General features: G+C 31.5%; 2 protein-coding genes across 3 annotated transcripts; both read left to right on the top strand.

Annotated features, from left to right (window-relative positions):
- Window positions 1-2,830: 2,830 nt before the first annotated feature.
- LOC112711403 (probable glutathione S-transferase) lies at window positions 2,831-5,932 on the top strand. Of its 2 annotated transcripts, XR_011865988.1 has the most exons (3): window positions 2,896-3,393; window positions 3,709-4,133; window positions 5,724-5,932. XR_011865988.1 is itself a non-coding variant. In XM_025764046.3 (2 exons), exons 1-2 carry the CDS (start codon window positions 3,085-3,087, stop codon window positions 4,066-4,068), a joined length of 669 nt encoding a protein of 222 aa, XP_025619831.1. In that variant the 5' UTR covers window positions 2,831-3,084; the 3' UTR covers window positions 4,069-4,224. The 2 variants fall into 2 exon arrangements, 1 of the variants encoding a protein (XP_025619831.1); XM_025764046.3 differs by lacking the exon at window positions 5,724-5,932 and having other exon boundaries at window positions 2,831-3,393; window positions 3,709-4,224.
- A 2,137-nt stretch (window positions 5,933-8,069) lies between these two features.
- LOC112709400 (uncharacterized protein At4g02000-like) lies at window positions 8,070-8,822 on the top strand. Its single transcript, XM_025761287.1, has one exon. It carries the CDS (start codon window positions 8,070-8,072, stop codon window positions 8,820-8,822), a length of 753 nt encoding a protein of 250 aa, XP_025617072.1.
- Window positions 8,823-23,066: the final 14,244 nt, after the last annotated feature.

Genomic DNA, 23,066 nt, shown 5'->3' with positions numbered 1-23,066 from the left:
CGCCAATCCGCCATAAAGCGGAGCAGACTAGCATTTTTGAACCCATCTTAGTTGACGGGGCGGGTTGGCCTGTCCCGTTTATGGGGCGGGCCTAGGCGGGGTGGGCCAGCCCGCTTTGCCACCCCTATCTGAACCTGTAAATACACCCAAATTTTCCCATGTTACACCTAAATATTCTCGATTTACACCCGAAAGTCTGATACAAATTGCAACATATTCATCATAACTACTACATTACATACAATTCAAACAATCAATAATGAACAGCAAATTTCACAGGCAAGGTTCACAATATTATTCACCTTCAGAATCATAAACTACTAACAGAAACTTAGCTGGAATTGAACCATACCTTAGAGACTTCATTGGATTCAAAATCAAAATCCACTTCACTCTGGTTGAGTTGACAATCTGAACTTGAATCATTCATTATCTTCAAAACGATTTCAGAGCTTGATTTCAAAATAATTTCAGAGCTTAATTTCAAAAACAATGAAAAATGGAGAAAAATGAAGAAAGAGAACGCAGAGAGAAGGCACAAAAAACGTAGACGAAATTTGAAAAAGGAAACCAAATCCTTTCGAAAAAGGAAGTTATATATTCGCGCGTTGATTGAAAAATCTATTAAATTAAGAGGCGCGTGGAATAGACGTGCTAGAAGAGGCGTGTCTGTGGTAAAATAGAGTATATGGACTTGTATGACTTGTATGAAACAAATACTTGTACGTGGAGAATAATTATTTTTAAATTTTATGATTTTATTTTAAGTAAATATTTTTTTAGTAATTCTTTTACATGAATGACAAAAAGTTAAAAATTGAAAAACAAATGATCCATTATCTTTGATTTTTATATATACTTTTTAAATATTCTAATAAACAATTAGATCAAATACATAAGTTATTATCAAACTAAAATATCTTTAGGTAACCAAAATATTATTTCTATCTTTTAAAATTAGTCTGTGAAAAAAATATTTTTAAAGACAAAAATAATATTTTAAGACCAAAATAATATTTTGTTAAAATTTTACTGTTCAATTTTGAAATTTGAATGGTATACAAAATTTAAATTTTTTATATATTTAATACATTATTATTGTACAAGTTAATTTTTAATAATTTTTATGAAAAATACCTTTTACGTTACTATTCACATATCTAATACACAATAATAAATTATTAAAAAAATTTTATTAACAATCACATGTCTATTTCTCTAAAATATTTTTTGAACTTTGACTTTTCAGAACTTTTTACATATAAATAAATTAATACTTAATGTATTAATATATATAATTTTAAGCGAATTTAAATATTTAAATATTAAACTACATTTTAGTTATTGTGGATGCTTTTAAAATATATAAATATCCGATGCTCAATAATCAAGATCTATAAAAAAAACATCCGACAATTATCTCAAAAGTATAACTAGATTTTTAAGTAAAAAAAAAATATTTAATCCGACTTCTAATATTTTTTTAGAATTGATTAATTTCTGTACCAATAAAAAATAACATTAACTTTTTTTGACACAGGAGTTAATTAGTCCCATAAAAATAAATCTCAAGAAATAGATTGGGTATTTACTTTTATCAAGAACCTCGTTGTCTTTTGAAGTAATTGTCAGAGATTATTTTAAATTTTTTTTAATAATTTAAAATGATAAACTTATTAATTTTTTATTTAAAATTTAAATAAATATAATTCAAGTTAAAAATTTAATTTAATATAATAAAAATAAACATGCTCATACGCACACATATTGTTAATTATGTTTATTTAGTTTTAGAAAGAAAAAGTAACGATTTAAAATTAGAGCACCAAATCTATTACTATCATAAAAATAATTTTCGAAAAGTTTGTTGTTTAAAAATTATAGCTTTCGAGATACTTGCTTTAGTTTAATAAAATTTTTACTCTTTAAAAAAAATTATAAAATCTCATTTTTAAAAAATAATTTTTTTAAATTATAGTATTTATATTTAATAAATTAAATTAAAAATAATTTTTAATAAGTACAAAAGATAACAAATGTATTTAATAAAATAGTTTTTAAAATTTAAAAATATTATAATAGATATTAATATAAGAATTAAATTTTGATATTAATTAATGTGTGAGATTATATTAAATTTTTTAATTTTAATAAGTATAAATTTACTTTAAAAATTTTTTTTAGTTATTTTTAAAAACTTTTCTATCTTTTAAAATACTGCAAATACAAGCAGATAAACTTTTTATTTTAGCAAACGCAAAATGAAATACTTGTGTTTTTTAAAAAAATTTAAATAAATGTATCAAATTAAGCCTTAGTTTAGTAAATTTTTTTTAAAAGGATATTTGTATTTTAACAAATTTTTGTGTTCATTTTGTGTTTGATAAATAAAAAAAATACAAGTTCATAAATATAAAAATTAAATTTAAAATAAAAAGTATTGTGTTTAATAAATAAAAAATATTATATACTTATATTTGTGATTTTTGAAAGATAGAATATATTTTTAAAAATAATTTAAAATTTTTAAAATTAAAAATTTAATATAATTTTATATATTAATTAATATTTAAATTTAATTTTTATATTAATATTTATTATAATATTTTTAAAATTTAAAAATTATTTTATCAAATATTATTTATGTTTATTAAAAATTATTTTATCAAATATTATTTATGTTTATTAAAAATTATTTTTAACTTAATTTATTAAATATAAATATTATAATTTTAAAAAAATAAAAATTTTATCAAACTGGACAAGGGGAAATCAAATTTCTTCACCTTCCCTGCTATAAGATTAGGACGTATCCCAGACTCCCAGAAAAGACGAGGGATCCAGGAAGCTTCCTTTTTTATTTATATATACATTTCTTCCTGGACCATTATTTCCGAGACTGTATTGCATAAAACAAATTCAATTAATAAAGGTGATATTCAAGTTGACCATTACAATCAACCAAGACTACTTCAGATATTTTATTAAAAAATCTCTTATTTGAACTTGGTGAACAAGCCACACAGATGAGTGAGCTCGCACGATATAAAGGGAGCAAGAGTGAGGAGGTGACACGACACAAAAATGGAAGATTTGAAATTGCATGGATTTTGGTATAGCCCCTTTACGATGAGGGTGGTATGGACCCTGAAGTTGAAGGGTCTAGCATATGAGAACATTGAAGAAGATCGCTATAATAAGAGTCCTCAACTTCTAGAATACAACCCTGTGCATAAGAAGACTCCAGTGCTTGTTCATGGTGGAAAACCCATTTGTGAGTCCATGATCATTGTTCAATACATTGATGAGTTATGGCCACAGAATCCATTGGTCCCTCATGATCCCTATGACAGAGCTCAAGCAAGGTTTTGGGTTGCATATTCTGAACAACTGGTAAGAGTTTAGAAACTATTATTTGTGTTTGTTAGTGCTTTCAACTCCTTGGATACGATTGGATATTGCAAATATGGAAATAAAAGTTTATTTTGTTTCAAGATAAAAATTAATGTATGAAAATTTTGTATTTTTCCATTCCCTGTCTTATCATTTTTATATCAAATATAAAATTCAATTACAATCTTTGAACTAACAATGTTAGCAAGAACTTTTTGGCGCTTGATCCCTAACAAGATTCTAGCTTTCTATGTACAAATAATAATTATATCGATTTAATGTCGTCAATAATTAATGGATTAACGTTTATACTAGGTTCCTGCACTGCCAGCACTCATCCGAAGTACTACGCCTGAGGAGAAAGAGAAGGCTGTAGAAATGATCTGGGGAAATTTCAAAGTCCTTGAAGATCATTGCTTAGCGGATAAGAGGAAATTCTTTGGTGGGGACAAAATTAACATGGTGGACATAGCTATTGGATCACTCTTAACAGTTTTTGTGACTGCAGAAGATATTAAACAAGTGAAGATCCTAGTAGCTGAAAAGTTCCCTCTCATACATTTATGGTTCGATAATTTCAAGAATGCCCCCGTCATCAAAGAAAACTTCCCTGATAGGGAGAAAATGGTGGCTACTCTAAAGCCTATCATGGCGAGGATGTTGGCATCTTCCTAAGAAGTCATCATCACTATGCTTGTTTCTTTATATTCCCAAACCCCAACCTTTTGTTGTGTTAGTGTGTGTTTGGATTTTAGTTTGTAAATGGGAGTTTGCATATAATTGATTTTGTAAACTTAGATTTTGATGAAAAGTAAGTTTGTGTTAACGTGATTTATGTTTAGCAATTCTTATATTAAAATTGATTATAGTAAAATAAAGGAAAAGTATAGGGTACCAACATATTATCTGCCAACTTCTGCCAACTCTTATTTATATCTGTGTTTCATGGAAGTGTGTTCGTAGATGTGTAATAATTAATATATTTTAAATACATATATAAAGAGACACATCCATAAAATATATATATAAAGACATTTCCATTAAACACAGTTATAAAAAAGACATTTTTATTAGACACATCCACAAACACACTCTCATGAAACACAATTATAAATAAGAGTTGGCAGAAGTTGGCAGATATGCTGTTGGTAACGTAGCGGAACCGATAAATAAATGTTGTTTGGATTATACTATTCAAAATCACTTTTAGATGAAAAATTACTAAAAGAGACATCAATTAAAATAATTTTTTATAATATTCTATTATTTTACTTTAAATATTTGAATAGATCTTATTAATTTATTTTTAAATAAAGTTAATATTTATTTACTAAATTAAAATAATATATAAAAATTAGCAAAATAAAATTATATATATAAAAGTTTTTTTGGTGACTATATATATAAGAGTATTTAATCTGTTATATTTTTTAAAAATTTTAAATATTAACGTAAAAATGTTAATTTAGTATTTTGTTTACATCGTCTTGTTGGTTTAATACTCTTAATAATTTTATTCTCAATATTATTTTAGAATCTAACGTGTATGATTTTATTAATACCTATGATTAATTTTTTATTTAATTGTTTTTTTAATAGGATCATAATCTATATTATAAAAAAATTACAACAAAAAACTATATATATCAGAATTATAATTATAAAAAAGAATATTAAAAATAATAAAATTAAATATTTATCTTAACAGTGATGGAAACAAATCTAAAAGTTCTTGATAATGTATTTTATATAGTATATTTTTAGTTCTCTTAATACTCTTTTTTAGTACCTTATAATTTTTTACTATTATTATTATTATTATTATTATTATTATTATTATTATTATTATTATTATTATTATTTATGGTTAATTTTTTGTTTAATTTACTTTACCTAATGGAATCAATAAATCATATTATAAAAAGATAATAATAAATATAATATACAAAAATTATAATTATAAAAATGTATAATGTCAAATAAAAAATTAACAAAAAATAAAAATAATAAATAATAAAAAAAAAGAGCTTATATAAAGATAAATAATAAGAAAAGAAGCCCATTCACATAATAAGAATTTCATAAATAATACAATAACATGTCTATAGGATAAAATTGGTAAAGAAAAAATAGATGTTGAGGATAAATGGCTAAAAGCCCGTTGGTGAAACGCAGAAGCTAGAAATTGTTGCTTCTGGTAAACGTGGTTTTAAATACAAAATTATTTCTGCCTTTGCCAAACTAAAAATTAGCCAAACAAAAATGTGAAGCTTTCAAGGAGCTTAAACGTGCTTTTTCTTCTCAAACGAGTTTGCCAGACACACCCTTAGTCTTACTGAACTTGTAAGTTAGATATAATAAGAGTTTGAGTTTACTGTTTTTCCTAAAATAATGAATTAGGTTTCCTTTTAAATCATTCTCAAACCTCTTACTCTTAGAATTAGGTTGGAATATGTTATGTAACATGTGGATTTAAAAAGTTTTTTCCATTTAGTAGAATTTGGTTTACTTCTTATAATATATCAGTACTTTTACTAGTAAATTTAGTTTAATTCTAATATGAATTAGTTTTAATCATAATTTTTTATTGCAAATGGAAGCTTATGGCTGTGAGTCAAAAATTTACTATAAAGTTATAACGAATGGTGTTGCGAAGAATGGCGTTGTGAAAAATAATAGAAATGGCAAATTACCTAAAAAATATCTATATATGTACAAAAAAAAATATGTAAAAAAATTTTAAATATAATAAACTATAAAATTTATCTATATAAGTAATTTTTTTATCATAAAACATTCAATTAATATAGCAAATATAGTAGCAAATTTAGTAAATAAACATAACATCAAGTGTAAATCATAATTCAAAAATCATAAATAATTCATAAAATAAACGACATAAAATATAAAAATTATAAACCATCTATACATTCTAGCTCTTATTAAATTCATTTTAATTATCACAAAAGCTACAAGTAAACCACACAATCAATTATCATCAACTACAGTAAATGATTGATGATAATTATGAAATTGATTTGACGAATAAAAAAGAATAAGTGAAAGAGAGATTGTGTAAGCAAAAAAATGGAAGACACCAAAAAATTAAAACTTGTTTAATTATAAATGTTAAATAAAGTAAATTTTAGTTAATTTTAGCTAAATTTTTTTTGTTATTAAATATTTTTGACAAAAAAATATATTATTAAATTAAGTAAGATTGATGTTATAAATTATAATGACTAATTAATATATAGTGTGTGTTGTGATTAAAGTACGTATTTTCAATGAAATTTATAATATGTATACAATTTTATTTAACCAAAAGTCCAAAGGGTCATCCTAGGGTGCTGAAACAATTTTTTTTTGCCTAGAAAGTGTGTAGCATGATGAAGGAGAGGACACGTGGTTTTGCTGCCTCCAAGTTGCCGATAATTTTTGTGCCAAGATTAATGATGATGTATGCTAAAAATTTGGTTACATGATAGTAATTTTTTATTAATGATGGCAATTATGTTATTGAGCCTATTTTTGAATATCTAGTAAATATTTGATTTTATTGTTTTTTGTTATGTTATGGAACAAAAACAAATGTTCTCTTTGGTTCATGTCTCGTAAAGATTCACAGACACAAAAACATAAATATTGAGATAGGTACACACAAAAATACAATTAAAAAGTATTGTATTTGACAATTACAATGGACAGAGTACACATTATTTTAAAAAGTCTATTTTATCCTTGATATATGAAAAAAATTCATTAAGTGTATCTCTATTCCTTCATCCTGATTCGTATTTTCAGCAAAACTAATTTATAATTTTATTTTCATAATTCAGAACAAATTCAAACAACAAAACAAAATTTTATATAAATATATATTATTAAAGTTTGTGTCAAGAAGATTAAAAACAGCAGAGAAAAAAAGAGAAATAAAATTATGAATTGTAAAGATGAATGTAAAAATAAAATGATGAATTATAAAAATAAATGTATTCTACTCTACTTCAGTAATTTGTACTCAATTAATATATATATATATACCCAGAATGGATGAAGGTGAATAATAACAAAGATGATGAAGAGAGAAGAGAGTCTTTATTCGTGGAGGAGGAAAGTGCGTGGAAAAGAAAAGAGAAAAATGAGGCAAATGTAAAATAGTATAAAAATATAATTTCATTTGTGTCTTTAAGTCAAAAATTTGTGTCTTACTTTTTTGAAAAGACACAAATTACATGCATTTCATGGGTATTCATGTGTAACCGTGTCTCTCTTAATTTTGTGTCTTAATAATCAAACGGTAAATATGTATAACCGTGTCTATGTCTTTGTGTCTTGTCTTTTTAAAAAACAAACGCTACCTAAATGAATATAAGTTACACAATATATATGACACTGAACAACGATTTTTGTTTTACGTTTTTGGGCCATGAAATATGTTTTTGGACATGAACATGAAATTAGATCATAAAAATACTATTATTGTAGTAATAAACAATAAAAATATAAAACCAAAATAAATAAATAATAATAATATTATTATAGAGGAGTACGTACTCTTTTAAATTGCTCTAATTTTTTAGTGCTCTGTTAGGGTTTCTTAACGGAGTTTCTACTGCCGTCAAGGCTACATTATCAACGTCAATTAAATCTCAGTACAAATCTACATAATCTGTATGGATGAGACAACGAGGGATGAAGATCGGATCGAGGAAGACAACTGGAAGAGAGGTAGGAATATGATTCTACTGGAAGAGACAAACATATCAGAAGGTATTAACACTTGCTCCAATAGTTTTTATGGCAGACTCTTTGCTTCCAAAACCTTCTCAGTTGGAACCATGGGGAATGCTTTAAAGGCTATATGGGGAAACCCAGAAGGATTTAGCGTGAGTGACAAAGGGGATAATTCCTTTCAATTCTTTTTTAATAAAGAAGTAGATGTCTTGCGTGTTGAACGTGGTTCTCCATGGCTATTCAAAGATTATGTGCTCCATGTCAAGAGATGGAAGGAAGATCAGAACTGTGATGAAGAGATTATTTTCAATTTTTCAGTTTGGGTTCAATTTTGGGGTTTGCCAAAATCGTTTAAAATTCTCGAAGTTAGACATAAATTGGGAGAGAAACTGGGCACAGTGTTGGAGGTAAGTAAATTTCAAATGCGAGGCAGAGAAACTAGGATCGTGAAGGCCAAAATCAATATTGATGCTGTCAGGCAAGTGAAACATCAGTTAATAGTGGCAGGACCTAATAAAAAGGAGGTAGAAGTGGCACTGCGCTATGAGAGGTTTGGAAAGTTCTATACCTATTGCGCAAAATTGGGGCACGAGGTGAAAAACTGCCATGATCTGCTGAAGGACACAGAGAGTGATATGGTAAAGGAGGATGACATTGGCGAATGGGTTAAAGCCATCCAAGTGGGAACGTGAATCTACCCTGAAGGAGAAAGAACATTCAACAACTCAACCCAAAATCAGAATAAGGCCACTCAACGTAAGAAAAAATCGGTCTTAAACTGCTTATTGAAAGAATTTGCAGGGATGTCAATGCAATAAGGGAAACAAAGTTTGAAACCACAAGACACTGGTAACAGGGCAGCACCTGAGTCACCTCAATCAGCCAATTCTAGAACATAATGCATGGAGGTTATCATAGCTGGTCAGTCCAATACCAAGGAGGATGAAAGGCAGCTTATGCAATTCGCTATTGGGCAGTGTCTCACCACAGAGAAAGGTAGGAAGTGGAAAAGGTTAGCAAGACAAGGTGTTGCAGAGTCAGATAGTAAAAGTGAACCCAAAAGAAGGTTGATGAGTGGTAAAGCTGAAGGATCTACAAAGAAAGTAAGAACAGAGGATGAAAATGTAGTTGAACAGATGGTGGAGGGTGCTGATGAGTCCCTATTTGATGGTATATTTTGACTCAATTAGAATGGATTTCATCACATGAACTCACACTTAAGTACCAAAATAGCATACTTTTGTGTTTTGTCCCCAATTTGATCCTAAATGTGAAAACATACGTTTTTGTTCTTGAAATGAGCAATTTAATTCCATTTTTATTCCATTTGATGCCGTGACATATTTACTGAGTGATTTCAGGCCTTGGAGGCAAGAATGGATAGCCAAAAGTGGAAAGAAGCATGTACAAAGGGGGAAATATGAAAAAACAAAGGAGAAGCACACATTGGAGTGTGCGTGAGCACAACCTGCTGTGCGTACGCACACGACCACGTGTGCGTACACACAAGAGAAAAATCAGCATGTGTGCGTACGCACACACCTGTGCGTCCGCATAGGTCCCTGCACGTGACCTCATTAATTGGAAATCGCTGGGGGCGATTTCTGGGCCCTAAAACCCAATCCAACTCATTTTTTGAAGCTATTTAAGGCCAAAGTGAAGAGAAATGAAGGGGGACAATTAGGTTTAGCTTTTATCATGTTTTAGTATAGTTTTCTAGAGAAAGAAGCTCCCCTATCTCTCTAAAATTAGGGTTTTTTAGTTTAATTTCTTGTAATTTCTACTTTTAATTCTTGTTTTTATTTACTTTTCCTTGTTATTTATTGTTATTTCATCTTTGTTCGTCTTCATTTCTCTTGTTATTTTCTTTATTTTGTCATTTTTATGTTTATGGATACTTTTGTTAACTTTAAATTCCATTAATGCAATTTATGCTTTATGTTCATTTATTGCTTTCTTTAGTTGTTGTTATGATTTTCTTGCCTTTGGTAGTTATAGAATTTATTTTTAATGTAATTTAATATTATTTTATTTTCATGCACACCAACTATTTGATAAAATGCTTGGTCTAGTTTTTACATAGTTTTTCTCCACTTTTGGCTTGAAATTAATGACTTTTGTGATCTTTGAGTCATTGATGTCCATTCTTGTTTGATACATTAGAGTAGTTAGTTGATTTGGTCTCCCTTGACACTATGTGACCCCTTAGTGTTGACATAGGACTTAGGGATTGGAATCAACTATGCCTATTTGACTTATCTTTGATGTAAGGTTAACTAAGTAGGATTAACTCTTCATAATCATCATATGTTTGTGGTCAATGTCTAGGATAGGTAACCTTAGCTCTCAATTACTTGCCAAGAGGTTTCTTGCATTTGAAGTTTTCTTTCCTTGCATTTTATTGCTTTTGACTTTTATTTCTTTGACCTTTATTTCTTGCATGTTTAATTTCTTGCATGTTTAGTTTTCACACTCTTGGTTGAGAAATTGGATGTTTAGATGGAATTGAGTTGTAGATGTCCATTTCGCATGGTGTGGGAATGGCTAATTGGTTTGGTTTCCATTGACGCTAGTCTTTCACTAAGTAATTAGTGAGTTGACTAGGACTTATGGATTGAGACCAATTATGCCCTTTTGACTAATTCTCAAGGAGGATTGACTAATTTGGATTGATTCCACACAATTGCTATGTTTGTGGTCCATAACTAGGATATGAGTCCTAAATTCCCCAATTCTTGCCAAGAGATCTTTTTACTATTTGATTTCCATTTCTATTGCTTTACTTGCTTCCTTTTAATTCCTTGCATGATCATTTAATTTCTTGCTATTTATATTTCTTGCCTTTCTTGCGTTCCCAATTCCCATACTCTCTCATAGCCAATGAGTGTACACTTAATTGCAACTCTTAGGGAGAACGACCCGAGAGTTGAATACTCTCGGTTACTTTAATTTGAATTTAACATTTGATTGATGTTCAATTGTTGGGTTTAGACTATACTTGCAATGGACAAATTCTACTTTTAGTGTGAAAATTCAAACCCATGCTTTTGGGCATTGTCAGGTGCCAGCCTACAAATAGCACCCAAAGCGCCATGAGAATTATAGTTTGAAATTGTCGGGGTTTGGGAGACCCCTGACAATTCACACCTTAAAAGGGATCTGTAAATGCCACTCCCCCGAGATTGTATTTATAAGTGAAACAAAGAACCAATCTCAACAGGTGGAAGCAAAACGGGTATGCGGCCACGAAAACTAGCATATTGTTAACCCGGCAGGAGAGGGAGGAGGACTTGTGCTAGCTTGGAAGGACATCATCAGTGTTCAAATTATTAGCAGTGGAGAATTCTTTGTGGCAGCCGAAATTAAGGAAGTCGGAAGCAGTGAGGTATGGGCGTTCATTGGTGTCCATTTGAGTTATTTGGAACAAATTCGATCCTTACAATTTGAGGAGCTTACAACAATGAGTCAACACCTGGAAGAAAAAGTGGTAATAGATGACGATTTTAATGCTATAACAAGCCAAGTGGAAAAGGAGGGTGGAGGCCAAAAATCAGCAACCACCATTGCAACATTCACTAATTTTATTGACAATAACGAATTAGTGGATATTGGAATGGTGGGGCGCCCTTTCACGTGGACAAATTAAAGACAATGAGAGGATTTGGTGAAGGAGAGACTTGACCGCTATTTAGTTGGGATGGAATGGAAGTTGAAGTTTCCGAATATAATGGTGCACAGGCTCACAGAGTCAGGCTCGAATCATGCTCCAATTTTGATGGAAACCGAACCTCAATCCTAGCATAGTAAAAGGCGGTTTAAATACCAGAAACGTTGATCTGGAGAAGAGGATGTCAATAGAATTGTCAGTGAAGTGTGGAGAACTCGGCTATGTTCTCCTTAGCCCAAAAGTTGAAAGTTTGTAGACATAGACTAGTTCAATGGTAGAAAACTCACAAAGCAAACTCCCGGAAAGAAATTGAGGACCTTCAAGCTAAACTAGAGGAGTTGCGGGTGGCTAGAATCAATGGGGGAGAGGAGGTTACTAGTTTGGAGGAGAAGTTAGAGCTGGCATATTTGAAAGAAGAGAGCTATTGGCAAGAAAAATCTAAAGTCAAGTGGCTAAAAGAAGGATATCAGAACACTAGATTCTTTCACCAGAAATTTCAATCAAGGATGTGAAGGAACAGAATTTGGAGATTAGTGGGGAGGGACAATGAGATTGCATCAAAACTGGAGGATATTGCAAAGGTAGCTGAAGACTACTTTTGCGATATTTTTACTTCTTCTTGTTCGGCTGATCCGAATCCATACTTAGAGGATTTGGAGTCTAAGGTTATAGCTTCCATGAACCGTAGGCTCCAAAGGCCAGTAACTATGGATGAGGTCAAAAGAGCTACATTTAGTGTTCATGCTCAGAGTGCTCCTGGTGATGATAGGTTTACAACTAAGTTTTTTCACTTTTTCTGGGATATAGTTGGAGGTGACGTTTTTAAGGTAATGAGAAGTTTCTTTCACAGTGACAGAATTCTAAAAAGCTTCAATCATACTCAATTTTTTTTTATTCCAAAGGTGCCAGATGCTAGTGACATGACTCAGGTACAACCGATCAGTTTGTCTTCAGTTATGTATAAAATTATTTCTAAAGTTATGGTGCACTAATTATAAGGTATTATGAATAAGATTATAAGTCCAAATCAAAGTGCCTTTCTCAAAGGTAGACTCATTCCAGATAATATTCTAATTTCTCACGAATGTATGCACTATTTGAAAAATAAGAGAATTAGGGCAGAGCATGAGATGGATATTAAACTAGACATGAGCAAGGCTTATGATAGGGTTGAATGGCATTTCTTATGGTATATTATGGATAAGCTGGGCTTTGATGCTAAATGGATTAACTGGACTAAGGAATTGGTAACGACTATTTCTTACTCTGTTGTTGTGGAAGGTCAACTCTTTGGCTATTTTAGGCCAAATAGGGGCATCCGACAGGGTGACCCCCTATCTCCATATCTCTTTCTTTTTTGTGAAGAAGGGCTTTCCTTCTTGCTACACAAGGCAAAGCAAAATAGATTAATTCAAGGAGTTCAAGTTAATCGGAGATGCCAAACAGTTAATCACCTTTTGTTTGTTGATGATTCAATCCTTTTTTTTTGCAAAAGTGCACCTAATACAAGCCAAAGTATTCTAGAATTGCTAGAGATCTATGAGGGTTTCAGTGGGCAAAAAGTCAATTTGAATAAGTCGGCTATCTTTTTCAATCACAACACACCTCAGAACACAAGACTAGCAATTGCTCAGACACTAAATATTGAACATATCAGAGCACAAGACAAATATCTGGGGCTGCCCTCTATAGTTCAAAAATCAAAGGAAGCAACATTTGGAGCTATCAAGGATAAAGTTCAGAAGAGGATTATGGGTTAAAAAAGAAGTCTATTGTCATCAGGTGGCAGGCACATGCTATTGAGAGCGGTGGAGAGGCGATTCCTATTTATACACTCTCTTGTTTCAAGCTCCCGGACACGCTGTTGACTGAGATTCATAGCATGCTCTCACAATTTTGGTGGGGTCAAAAAGTCGTAGAACGAAGAATGGTTTGGATTAAATGGGACACAATGACGTGACCGAAGAAAGATGGAGGGCTGGGGATCAAGGACCTAAGGGCGCAAAATTTGGCTTTATTGGGCAAGCAATGTTGGCGTCTAATGAAATACCCTAATTCTACTCTATCAAGAATGCTCAAAGCTAAATATTTCAGATATACAAATTTTCTACATGCAGAGATAGGAAGCGTATCGTCGTGGGGCTAGAGAAGTGTTCTTGAAGGGCGCAAGGTGATCGAGAAAGGCTTGTTATGGAAAATACGCTCTGGTACTAATGTTCGCATCTTCCATGACCCCTGGCTCCCACCACTAGTTCCCCTTAATGTCCCTCAAAATGCATTCACAATCCAGCCAGATCTGCAAGTGTATTACGTTAGTGCGTTACTAAATCCTGATAGAAGTTGGAATAGAAATTTGATTGAGTCAATTTTTTCAGTTGATATATGCAATAAAATTTTTTCAATCAAACCAACAAAGGAGGAGGATGAAGTTAATTGGTGCTGGACAAAATATGGTATATATGAAGTTGGGTCAGGATACAAAATTATTTATGGATTCTTTCATTCTCCTACTTCATTGAGGCCCCAGAACATACAGAACAACAGAGTCTGGAATAGCATTTGGGAGTTGAAATTACCTCATAAAATTAAGGTTTTTCTATGGAAAAATCTTCATGAAAACCTTCTGGTGTTGCAACAAGTTCACAGCCGGTTCACATCCACTCCTACCACTTGTCCAAGATGCATGTTGAAGGCTGAATCAATTTCTCATGCTTTGTTCTAATGCCCCCTGTCTTCAATAATATGGAGCCTAAGCTTAATAACCCCTGACCTATGGATGAGAGAAGACGAGACATTTTTCAATTGGTTGGAACGAGTCTTATCCTGGGCAGCGGCTCAATTCGACGGTAGACAAAAGACCCTCCTCAGAGCGGCGCTGTGTTGGAGCACTTGGAAAGCGAGGAATCGGTGTGTTTTTGAGAAGGTAATAAGCCCGGCACTAGAGATAGTGAAAGAAGCCAGCAATTTAGTGTGTGAACACGTGAGCCATACCTAATAGATGCTGCTAATTTTCTTTACTCTTACTTTACTCTTTTCTAAGCTCTTAGTCTTTCAGTCACAGTTGGTGATAAATGGGAATATCCAATTCTTTTGAATTTTCTTATGGAAACACTTTTATTTTATATTAATAAAATAAAATTTATCTTTGAAAAAATAATAATAATAATATTTAAAAAATTAGAAGACGGCTCTAAAATTAAGGATTTAGGGTACAAAGGGAGAAGATACTTTTTACTGGTCCATGTTGTTGTAAAGCCCATATTATTTAGTTTTAAAATTTTTTTCTTTGAAGTAAAAAAATTAATAACTTTATTTATTTTTAAAAAAATATTTGTTTAGATATTTAATTCTTTCAGTTTAATTATTTTTAATTTTGAAATTAAATAAATTAAAAAATTTAAGTAGTAGTATTTTGAGTTCAAATATAAATTTTGAAAGTCTACGTTAAAGCGAAAATGTATATTTAAACTTAAAACAATTTAAAATAATTCAAGGTATGAATTATATCTATTTAAATAAATTCATAAAAAAATTATTTTCAAAAAAGTTTTTAATTTAAACATAGTTTCCCAATTCAACATAGACTTATATTTAAACTCAAAATGCTACTATTTAAAATTTTTAATTCATTTAATTTAAAAATTAAAATTTATTAAACTTGAAAAATTAAATATCTAAATAAATATTCTTTTTTCAGAAAATAAAAGTTATTAATTTTCTTTAATGCATAGAACAAAATTTTAAAACAAAATAACTGGACTTTGAACACCATAGAGCAGTAAAAAGCACCTTTTCTTTCTTTGTACTCTAAATCTTTAATTTCAGGTCTGTCTTCTCTTTTTTTTTAAATATTATTACTATTATTATTGTTATTATCTATTTTCTTGTATTTTATATTTTAATTGTTTATTATTACCATAAGAGTATTTTTATTATCCAATTTCATTTGTATAACCAAAAAAAATTTTTCATGATCCAAAACGTTAAACAAAAAACGAATTTCAATGTCAGATATTATGTTCACTTTTTTTGGTTCAATAACACAACATAAAATAGCCACACTTCAATGTGACCTCCAATACTTGCTGGTCCTTAAAAATAGGTCCAATAATTTAACTCTCATTAATTACATAATATTATTATCATCTAATCAAATTTTTGGAAAAACATCATCAACTGATCACCATCAGTTTTGGCGCAGCAAATATCGGCACTTTGAAGGCAATAAAAACACGTATTCTCTACTTCAGAGTGTCACATACTTTCAACATAAAAAAAAAAAAAACCTTTTCAGCATCCTAACAATGGCCAAGTCCAAAATGAGGTTTTATTTTTTTTAAATGAGATTCTTCTTATATTTGCATCTTGATGAGTGTGAAGATGATATTTTTTTCTACTGTTTTGTTATTGTTTTCTATACGGTTGTGTTTTTTTCTTTGTGAGCTATACATCACTTATACATCTCCTTTGTTTTAGGATCAAGTATTTTTAAATTATATTAAAGATATTATTTAACCCAAAAAAATCAATAAGACTTTCACATGACTAATTAGCAGATTTTCTCCATCAATGTTTTATTACCATGAAAAATTGTATATAGATTTTGAAATAAAATTATGTGTAAAATAAACTAGTGCAAGCTTTGCATTACACGTTGGACAAATGTTGATCCAATATAAAAATTAGTTGGTATTATATCTACTAATATTAATATTTGTTACGTTTATCTTAAAAAAAATTTCGTGTATAAAAAATAAAAAATCAATTATATATTTCTTGGTTAAATACTGCTCCATCCTCCATTTTTGATAATCCAAATAATTTTTTTAAGCTCATATTAGTGGATTCCACTTATATTATTATATGGTGAATTTTACCCAACTTTTCCTAAAATAACATGTAACTTATTCTCTATTATGTGTTAATTTCTAATTAGATGTTATTTTAATCCATAACTCTCTCTCTCTCTCTGTAATGATTTTCACTCTTCCTCATTGTTTCATCATCATCGCATCTCTCAAGTATCACTGCTTTATCGGGTGTCCTGTTCTTTCTGTCATGTTGTCGCCGTCCTACAAAGCATTACCGCCGCCGTCGACACAAGCAGCGTCGCTGTCCTCATGCTAGAAGACAATATTGACACTATTATTGTTCCAATTTTACTTCTTCAAAATTGTATATCATTACTTTGATCTCAAAGTGTTTCAATTCTCTGCGTTAGAATCAAGGAATTTTATATTAATTTTAGAAAAAAGCATATACTTCAGCCTTGCTATTTTAATGTTTTATAATGATGCTTTATGATAATTGAATGATAGATTTTTATGAGTCATTATATATAATTGAATTGTAGTATCGATCATAATCATCAGAACGATGGACATGAAACAAAATTTTCGTTAAAGGCTAAGAAAATGCAAAAACAGTGTGAGAGGGAAGGAGATCGCGAGGACAGCGGCACTGCTTGTGTCGACGGCGGCGATGATACTTTGGAGGACGGTAACGGCACGATAGAGTGAACGGGACACCCAATGAAGTGGTGATGCTTGGGAGACGCGACGATGATGAAGAAATGAGGAGAAGTGAAAGCCATTAGAGAAAGAGTGTGTGTGTGTATTATCGATCAAAATAACATCCAATTAGAAATTAACTCATGATAGAGGGTAAGTTACATGTTATTTTAGGGAGGGTTGATATACGTGTATTTAAATAAAATTTGTATCACTATGTTATATGCAAAAAAAAAATAACATTAAATAATTAATACAAATAGTTTTTTTTACAATCATACAAACAACGATTACTGATTATATTACATTCAGTTATATATTTAGACCCAAATTTACTATTTCGGTTTATGATAGTGTACTATTAAAAAATCAAATAACATCGTTCAACAAAATGAAAAAACTAATTAAAGACCCAAATTTCATAAGGCAGATAATTAGCACTAAGTGCAAATCATAACTCAAAAGTCATAAGCAAGCCATAAAATAAAAGACATAAAACATAAAAATTATAAACTATATACATTCTAACTCTCATCAAATTCATCCAAATTAACACGATTATTAGTGTCCCTCTGCCCCTCACCATCCTCTAATTCAGTATCATTAAATTAAATCTCTGCTTCTTATTCTTTTTCATTTTCAGAATCCTCTTCATCTTCAAATTCTGGTCCTTCTTTTTTTTTCACAATTATTGCCTTTCCTTTTCCTTTTTTTGAAGTCTTAGACCTACTTGGTCCATTCTTTGCACCACTCCTTACAGTTGCAGGTTCTTTTCTTTTTCTATTTTGTTGTCTTCTCCTAGTATTTGTCGTAGGCTCATGTCTCCCATTTCTTCAAACACAAGGTTCCAACTCAAAGTGTTGTCATCTTGATGAACTAAATGAGCATCATGATCTAGATTATCATCATCTCGAAAGGTGGCGGTCCCAATTTTTTCAACTAACCACTCATTCCATTCATCAATGTCATTGAGTGCAATAGGATCAACTTCATCTTTAAGATTGTACCTTTCTATAAGTTGTTGGTTATACTTTATGAAGACCAAACTCTCCATCTTTTCTTGATCAAGCCTATTTCTTTTTTTTAGTATGAATATGCTCAAATATACTCCAATTGTACTCACATCCTGAAGCACTACAAGTCAAGTTTAAGATCTTGATACCAAGGTCTCGCATGTTTGGAGTTTCATGCTCATATGTCTGCCAAAAAAAATGCTATAAAATTAAGATAAATTTGTCTAATATTTTAATCAAACTAAATTTATAAAGCTTTGTAAAATTTATAACAATCTTATTGGGTGAAATCTTTTTCCTTTGAGATTTTACAAAATTTGATCCAAAAAGTCTATAGCCAGCCTTGTATAATGCTTGCTCCTCCAATATCTTTTGTTGCACAGCTTGACTTGGCACCAATCTAGTGATGCACTCAAACCACCCCTTTGTAACTTCTAAATCCAGCTCTATGCAAGGGTTGTCATAAAATAACTCAGGATTTAGAAAATGACCAGCTGCATGCAACGGACGATGAAGTTGGCAATTCTATCTATTGTCCATGATTTTAAAAACATCATTGTACTTGCTCTCATCATTAAGAAATATTTTCATGATGCATTCATTTTTTTCTCTATTGCTTCATAAATATATCTTATTGGTGGCTTCTTCTCCCCATCAATAAGTCTAAGCACCTGAACAAGAGGACCCATGATCTTAAAGGTGTGACATGATTCTAAAAGGAGAGCATGATAACAAAGCCTTTTTAAAGAGGACCCATGTGAACATTCTTCTCATATTTCCTTTCTTCTCATAAAGCCTTTTTAAAGAGAGAAATGAAGTGGCAAATTGGGTGACTGCATGCCTCACCAACTCCTTGTCTTTTGTGAAGTGTCTCAACACAGCTAACGTGCTAGAGTGACTATAAGTGAAGCTAACCAAAGAAATGGCCCTTTTTATGGTTTTTTTGAATAAATGATAACTTTTCAATGTCCTCGAGCATCAAATCCAAATAGTGGGCAGCACAAGGGGTCCAAAACAAATTTAGTCTTTTCTCCATCAACAACTTACCGGCAAGAGCATAATTGCTCCCATTATCAGTTACAACTTGAACAACATTTTGCTTACCAATTTTCTCCACAACATCATTAAGAAGCTCAAATAATTTCTCACCAGTCTTCACATAATCAGAAGCATCAATAGACTTCAAAAACATTGTTCCAGCTGGAGAGTTTACAAGAAAATTAATAATGCTCCTTTGCCTTTTATCCATCCAAGCATCTGACATAATAGAGCAGCCATACTTTTTTCGTTGTTCTTTATGACCCTTTAACAATTCTTTGGTGTATTCCAACTCCTCATTAAGCAGAAGAACTCTTAGAGCATGATACCTGGGAGCAGGTAAATTGGGACAAAAGCTACCCACAGCCCACAACATATCATGAAAACTCTTCAACTTTACTGGGTTCAATGGAATCCCAGCTTGGTAGAGCCACCGTGCTATGTATCGATTAACTCTACGAAGTGCTTCCTTATTACATGCTTCCTTGATGTTCTGCTGCCTCAATTTCTCTCTTTTGTTTCTTGCAATGGCAGTTTCAGATTTTCTAACAAACAAGTCCATTAGATCTCTCATACTAGTTGCACCCGCTCTAGCACTACTTGCACCCCGTCTAGCTGCTGCCATTAGAGCTGGATTATGAGATTCATCAATCCCTTGAGCATCTTCCTCTGACAATCCGAACTCAAACTCTCTAAGTCAAGTTCCCTAGCATTGACACTCTGTTCTTCGGTGCTTCCCGGTGTGGCACTTTGTCTTCTTCGATTCTTTTTCTGATTGTAATACTCTCATAATTCATCAATAACATCCTTTGGGACCATTTTACATCCAGCAACGTTTCCAGGCTTGATTATTAAGTGCTCTTTTGTCCATGTAATGCCTCCTTTCATAATTCACAAAAATTACATATAGTGTCAATGGTATTTCTTTTTTCTACCGTACTAATATATTTTCAGCCTGGGTCAATTCTGTTAGAATGGACAGGAGCTGCAGGACCAACAGGGGAAGTACTAGTAATAGGACCAGCTGAGGTAGGGTAGGAGCATTAGAATCTAGGACTTGTCTAGAAGTAGATGTAGTGAACTGAATGGAAAAAAATTGGAAGAAGAGAGGTTTAACACTGATTATTGATAAAGAAGAGGTAGCAGAGAAGAGAGAAAAGAAGAAAATAGCACCAGAGAAGTTGAAACAAGGTATACGAACCAGAGAAGGAACCGTGCTTAGCAGTGGCAGTAAGGAGTGGCTGTGGTGATGAGCAGATGTCATGATCGGTGCCACTAGAGGCGGCGGTGACCAACGGTGGTCGCAACGAGCAGTGTGACAAGCGGCACGACGATCAACAACGATGGGTGGCGGCGTGTCGCAGAGAGTAGGAACAGAGACAGAGAGAAGTTTTTTTTAAGATGAGGCAGAGGAGGGAGTTTTTCAATAAGGCTGATTATTAAGGTTAGTGGTTAGTGAGATCACTTAGGTTTGCTAAAATACCCAAACACCCTTATATTTTTATGGAAAATTTGAAAAACCCCCGCAATTTCTGCCATGCCACTACCGCAGTGAAAACCCTAATGCAGCACACACTATATGGCGACAGGGTCAAAACCCGCCACGCCATACCGCTATGGCACCGCCATAATCGCAATTCGAAAACACTATTTTTAATTTAACACTTGAGAAATAGTCCAATTACTATTGGCGCATTGGATCCTGTCAACAACCATCATGGCAAGGAAAGACGAGTTCCAAGTTTGGGAGAATGGAAGAAAAGAAAGAGGCTCAAGATTTGGGAGTGGCCAAGCCAATCAAAAGGCATCATCAGAGTTCATATCGAGATCCAATGGAGAGCACAATACTCAAGCTCTTCTAAATGATGTCTTAGGCCTAGGCTCAATTGCTCTTTCTAGGCATAACCCACAAAACAAAGAATCAAGAAAATTACAAAGATAATTAACTCTTTTGGGATCATAAACCAGTCAAACACCATATTACAGAACATTCTTTTATAAATATTAAATAGCATAGTCACCACTTTGCGGCCACCATAGACGACACTAAAAACAACTGTAATTTTTTAGAGCATAGTTAGAAACAATTTGGAATAAAATATATAATTGGGCAATGTAAATATCCAATCCGTAAACAAAAACGGATAAAATAAATAAAATAAAATAGAACAGGAATTTTCTTATGATTGGTTTAATAGGTATTTTCTTTTATGCTTCATATTCTGGATTGGGTTCATCCCTGTAGTAATCAGATGAATTGAGTTTGCAAAATGATCGTGTAAGAAGAACTCAACAGGGATCCACACTTTTTGTTGATGAATTCGAGGGGGTCCCGTTGAGTTCTTAATAAGAAGAAGATTTCTTATTCTATAAATGACTCAATAGATAACTTTTTTCAATGTTTCAAAAAAGTCCATTTCAATTTTTTTAATATTTTTTAAAAATGAACTTTTTTTATTAAAAAAAGTCTTTTCCAGAGAAAAATTTCTTTCAATTTAAGTTGAAAGAAAAGTAAAAAAAGGATAAAAGGGGAATCATTTGAGCTTTAGTCTCTGTTTGTGGTGATATAAATTCCTCCCTACAACTCATGATTTAAAAATTATCGCAACAACCAGATCTACTCGACACTACTATACTTAGTAGTTAACGAAACCTTTCACTTCACAAGAATCTTTCAAAAAATGATCAACTAATATTATCAATCAATCCGAATAATTTGTTATTAAATGATAGTATTTGATTTGCCAAATACATCATTATTGTATACTCTTTCATTAAATTATTAATTGAATTTTTTCTATTATTCTTTATTGAAATACTCCAATTTAACTATTCCATATCCATTTATTTATATACTCTACATTTCTAGACTCTAATATATATCTAATAGATAAGATATATCTAATCGATTAGAATATAGAACTTTATGGATATAATAAAAAAGAAAAAACGATATTAAATTAGTCTTTACAAGATAATCTGCTTAAAACAATTGTCAGTAAGAAGAAAATTCACATAGCCTAGCAACCACCATTTCCAGGCTAATCTAAAATTAAAATTCAAATAGAACCTCTGTTGGTAATTTTGGTTTTTTTTCCTAAGTAAGAGATCATTATTGAAATGAGCAAAAAATATGGATAATTGGTTACACAGTCAGTATTGGAACTTGTATAGCTTTTCAAGCGAAGCTATGGGTATAATTTATGCGTTAAAAGTTTCTTAGGATATCGGTATAAAACATTTAAACAACTGCAGAGACTTGTTCCGAGGTTATCTAAAACGTTAGTTTGGGTCTGAACGTGGGGTCCAGATCTCTTTGTATGGCAGCATCCGAATTGTTGTTGTCGAAGTGCCGCCTGTCCGAGTTCATTGTGAGGAGAGGGGTAGTGGTACCTACAAGAGACTACGATGCTTAAGTTAGCGTGAGTTTTAGGCAAGTTTTAGTAGAGTAGAACGTAAAGTATACCTAAGGGGTGTCAGTGTATTTATAGTAGAGTCATTGACCAACTTTTTTGGAGTAGTTCTAACTTTATTATGGATAATCGTTCCCTTTATCTTGGGAGTTTATTGAGATCACCTTTCTAGATGAAGTTGAGAGATTCACGGAGGCAGTTACTTGCTTTGGGCAAGTAGAGCTGGGCTCCCTTGATGGTGTTCGACCTCTTCAAAGAGGTTGGGTAAGCGTGGAGACCAACCCATGGGTTGGGC

This window comes from Arachis hypogaea, chromosome 9, assembly GCF_003086295.3.
Source record: "Arachis hypogaea cultivar Tifrunner chromosome 9, arahy.Tifrunner.gnm2.J5K5, whole genome shotgun sequence".
Classification (NCBI taxonomy): domain Eukaryota; kingdom Viridiplantae; phylum Streptophyta; class Magnoliopsida; order Fabales; family Fabaceae; genus Arachis; species Arachis hypogaea.
Note: the sequence above shows the minus strand (reverse complement) of the source record. Positions and strands in the feature narration are given on the sequence as shown.

Bases quoted from the DNA above. Each gene is read 5' to 3' on its own strand.
- LOC112711403 (XM_025764046.3), top strand. From the start codon at position 3,085: ATGGAAGATTTGAAATTGCATGGATTTTGGTATAGCCCCTTTACGATG. The intron at 3,394-3,708 runs GTAAGAGTTTAG...CGTTTATACTAG, and splicing joins TTGCATATTCTGAACAACTG to GTTCCTGCACTGCCAGCACT.
- LOC112709400 (XM_025761287.1), top strand. From the start codon at position 8,070: ATGGATGAGACAACGAGGGATGAAGATCGGATCGAGGAAGACAACTGG.